This window comes from Thermomyces lanuginosus (genome assembly GCF_041956635.1).
Source record: "Thermomyces lanuginosus strain ATCC 200065 unplaced genomic scaffold VTN49scaffold_47, whole genome shotgun sequence".
NCBI lineage: Eukaryota > Fungi > Ascomycota > Eurotiomycetes > Eurotiales > Trichocomaceae > Thermomyces > Thermomyces lanuginosus.
The window spans coordinates 1-2,812 of NW_027192380.1; the positions used below are offsets into that span (position 1 = coordinate 1).

Below are 2,812 nucleotides of genomic sequence, written 5' to 3' on the forward strand. Positions count from 1 at the left end.
TTTCTCGCTTAATACAGAAAATATCAACATATATGAATTCTGTTTTATCAATCCTAACCAGCCGAATAAAAAATGCCGCAATTGCTGTCCTCATCGAACCAATCGTCCTCAACAAGGCACTCGGTCGTCATCCTCCTCGGCAAGGTATTCTCTGAACCCAGTGCGCCTCTCAAAAGGTAAGTAACTTTCATCGAACCCATCTTCCTCCTTAGCGATGTACTCGTCATTTGATCCGTTTGACAGGTATGTACTCCTCATTGAGCCCATTATCTTCCTCCAAAGGGTATCCTTCATTGTTGCCATTGTCCTCAGACGAATGCTTGGCCAATCTCGATCGCTCTGCCTTTCGAGCCGCCTTCACTCTCTCCTGCTCGTCCCGTTCGGCCTTTCTCTTTCGGCCGTTTTCGTAACGAACGACGCCGCCGGACTGGATTTGCCTGTTCGCCTGCTCCTTGCGCAGGCGGCGAACGTACTCGGCCGTCTTCGTCCGCGCAAGGTCCTTGCAGGCGAGGATTTGCCCCAGTTTTCCCGCTTCCGCCGCTTTGCCTAGTTGGCGGACCGCTTTATTTCGTCGTCAATCCGGTCAGACTTGGCGACTCGATCGTTGAGGGCATCTATAAAACGCCGCATCGAGCGGATCGTATACGGCGTGCTGCATGTCGCCAAGTCACATACCGTCTGCGGAGGGGTTCGCGGACGTTGGGGCTCGAGCTGGGGCAGCTTGGACAAAATCGTGTCAGCGTTCGGTGGGTATACGCCGCTTTTTTTGAAAGCAGACGTGATAGTACCGGACTTGAATGTTTTCTTCCGTTCATCGGAAATGCAGGCGAGAAAATCCAGCTTGTTGAAGTCGATCGCACCATCCTTAACAGCTGCATTCACGGCCTGAGAATGGTGGTGCTTATATGGTTGAAAGACGCCCACATCTAGAGGCTGCAAGATGTGAGCCGTGTCGGGGGGAAGGGTTAATAAAACGATCCCTTTCTCGTCCGCGAACTCTATAAACTCCATAGTTAGGTGGGTTTCATGGTTGTCAAAAAGCAACAGTCGCTTTCTGCCCGCACACCTCTGCTTTGTGTGCCTGTGGAAATGTTTAATCCACTCGAGCGCCAAGTCGCTGTTGGTGTAGCCTGAATCGGAGACCCCGATCAGAGCACCCCCGTCGAGTGGTATGCTCTCATCGTACCATTTCGCCATATGACGTTTCCCCTTGAGGACGATCATCGGTGGGATAACGTCGCCCGCAGCCGAGATGGCCTCGATAACTGTACTGGTCTCTCGATTCTGCGGCATTGCAATGGACAGGTTCTGACTTACCTTCTTCTCGACTCGAGTGACTACCCATTGATCGCGGCCGAATCCGATCATAAAACCGGTTTCATCCATGTTCCAAATTTCGTTTGCCGCAAAGCCATGTTCCGCAAGAAAGGGGATCCATTTATCGAACCACGCCTTGATATTGGCGTAATTTACAGCCTCCTTACGTTCACGCTCCCGGGCCCTCCGCTTGACGACTCTTATATTGGGATGATGTTTCAGAAACCGTTGAAGCCAGTGATCACCCAACGGCTTGTTCCCCCAGCGATCTGGCTCCACAGCCAGTCGCTGCTTTAGCATGTAATTCGCCGCATCGACGACCTCAGCACCCGTTGCCTCAATTCCCAGACGGTCTAGGCGATCAATGAACTCCAAAACTGCTCGCTCCTCAACCTCTCAGAGCCTGCGTTGGGTGGGCCTCCGTTCCAATTTGCTACCGATGCCATGAACGCGATTGAATAGTCTCCTCATAGGGACTTGGAATAAATCCTTGACGGCCCGATAGCTGACACCCGGATTCTCCTTGGTAATAACGTGCAGCCGCCGGCGCGATCTCCTCGATTTCCTTGGTTTTGGCGTTGGTCTTGCCCCTGGCCTTACCCTTTCCCTTGGTATTGACTGTTAGAGCCCGCTGCCTCAGGCGCCCGTATCTTGACAGGGCTAGGGCCTATACTTCACGTGACCCACCTTCGGTACTTAGTCCAAGTTCTCCCTGTAACCCATTTTCTCCTTCATCCTTGGTATTCTGTATATAGCCTGCTCTAGATAGACGGTCTATAGACGGTTACCGTGCCTAGATTTGAGGTTCCTAACATTGACTAGTGTTGGCCATCCTGGAGGAGGTGATGGAATACGGAGTTCAAATGATTGGTGAAGTGGAACACTGGAACAAAAAGCTTTGTAAATAAAGCGAGCAATGGATGAAAGCAAGAGAGCAGATTTTGCTGAGTGGCAAAGGGTATTGGGCCGGAAAACACGTGCCCAATATTTGTACCTCTTGTGTGTCTCGATGCGAATTTTGCTACTCTGAACATCCCCGCCGGTTTCGCGTCGCGCGCCATTTCGTTATAAACTGCGTCGCGAAGGCGCGCCAGGACCAGACCAGGGCATATTCAACGCACCCGTACTCGCCACACACGGTCTGGGAATTGTATTTAATTGCAGAATACAAAAATTTGAAAGCTGGAGAATAATACGGTCAAATTCAGAATAAAAAATGGTCCTTTTTTTGCGGTCATTTTCGTATTTTTTTTTTTTTTTTTCTACTTCTTGGCCCAATTCTGATTTACCGACCCGTCTTTTTCATTCGGCTCTGAGTTGTCCATTTCTGGATTAATTCGAGCAAAATTCAAAAGGCCTATAGTGAAATGGCTGAAAAATAACCGAGTCAAATTTGAAGTCCTGACATGCTGTTTTGGTAGAGTTATTTTGGGATTTGTTCAGAATGTTGTTGCGTTGTTACGTTTCAATCGCCGTTACGTTAAGTCGGCTAGCA

General features: G+C 49.9%; 1 protein-coding gene across 1 annotated transcript; it reads right to left on the reverse strand.

Moving 5' to 3' along the window:
• Positions 1–223: 223 nt before the first annotated feature.
• VTN49DRAFT_7296 (uncharacterized protein) lies at positions 224–1,763 on the reverse strand (the record flags this gene model as incomplete). Its single annotated transcript, XM_069415549.1, has 4 exons — positions 224–561; positions 676–720; positions 789–1,701; positions 1,755–1,763. The coding sequence occupies 4 exons, from the start codon at positions 1,761–1,763 to the stop codon at positions 224–226; spliced, it is 1,305 nt and encodes a 434-aa protein (XP_069264670.1).
• Between the last annotated feature and the right edge of the window lie 1,049 nt (positions 1,764–2,812).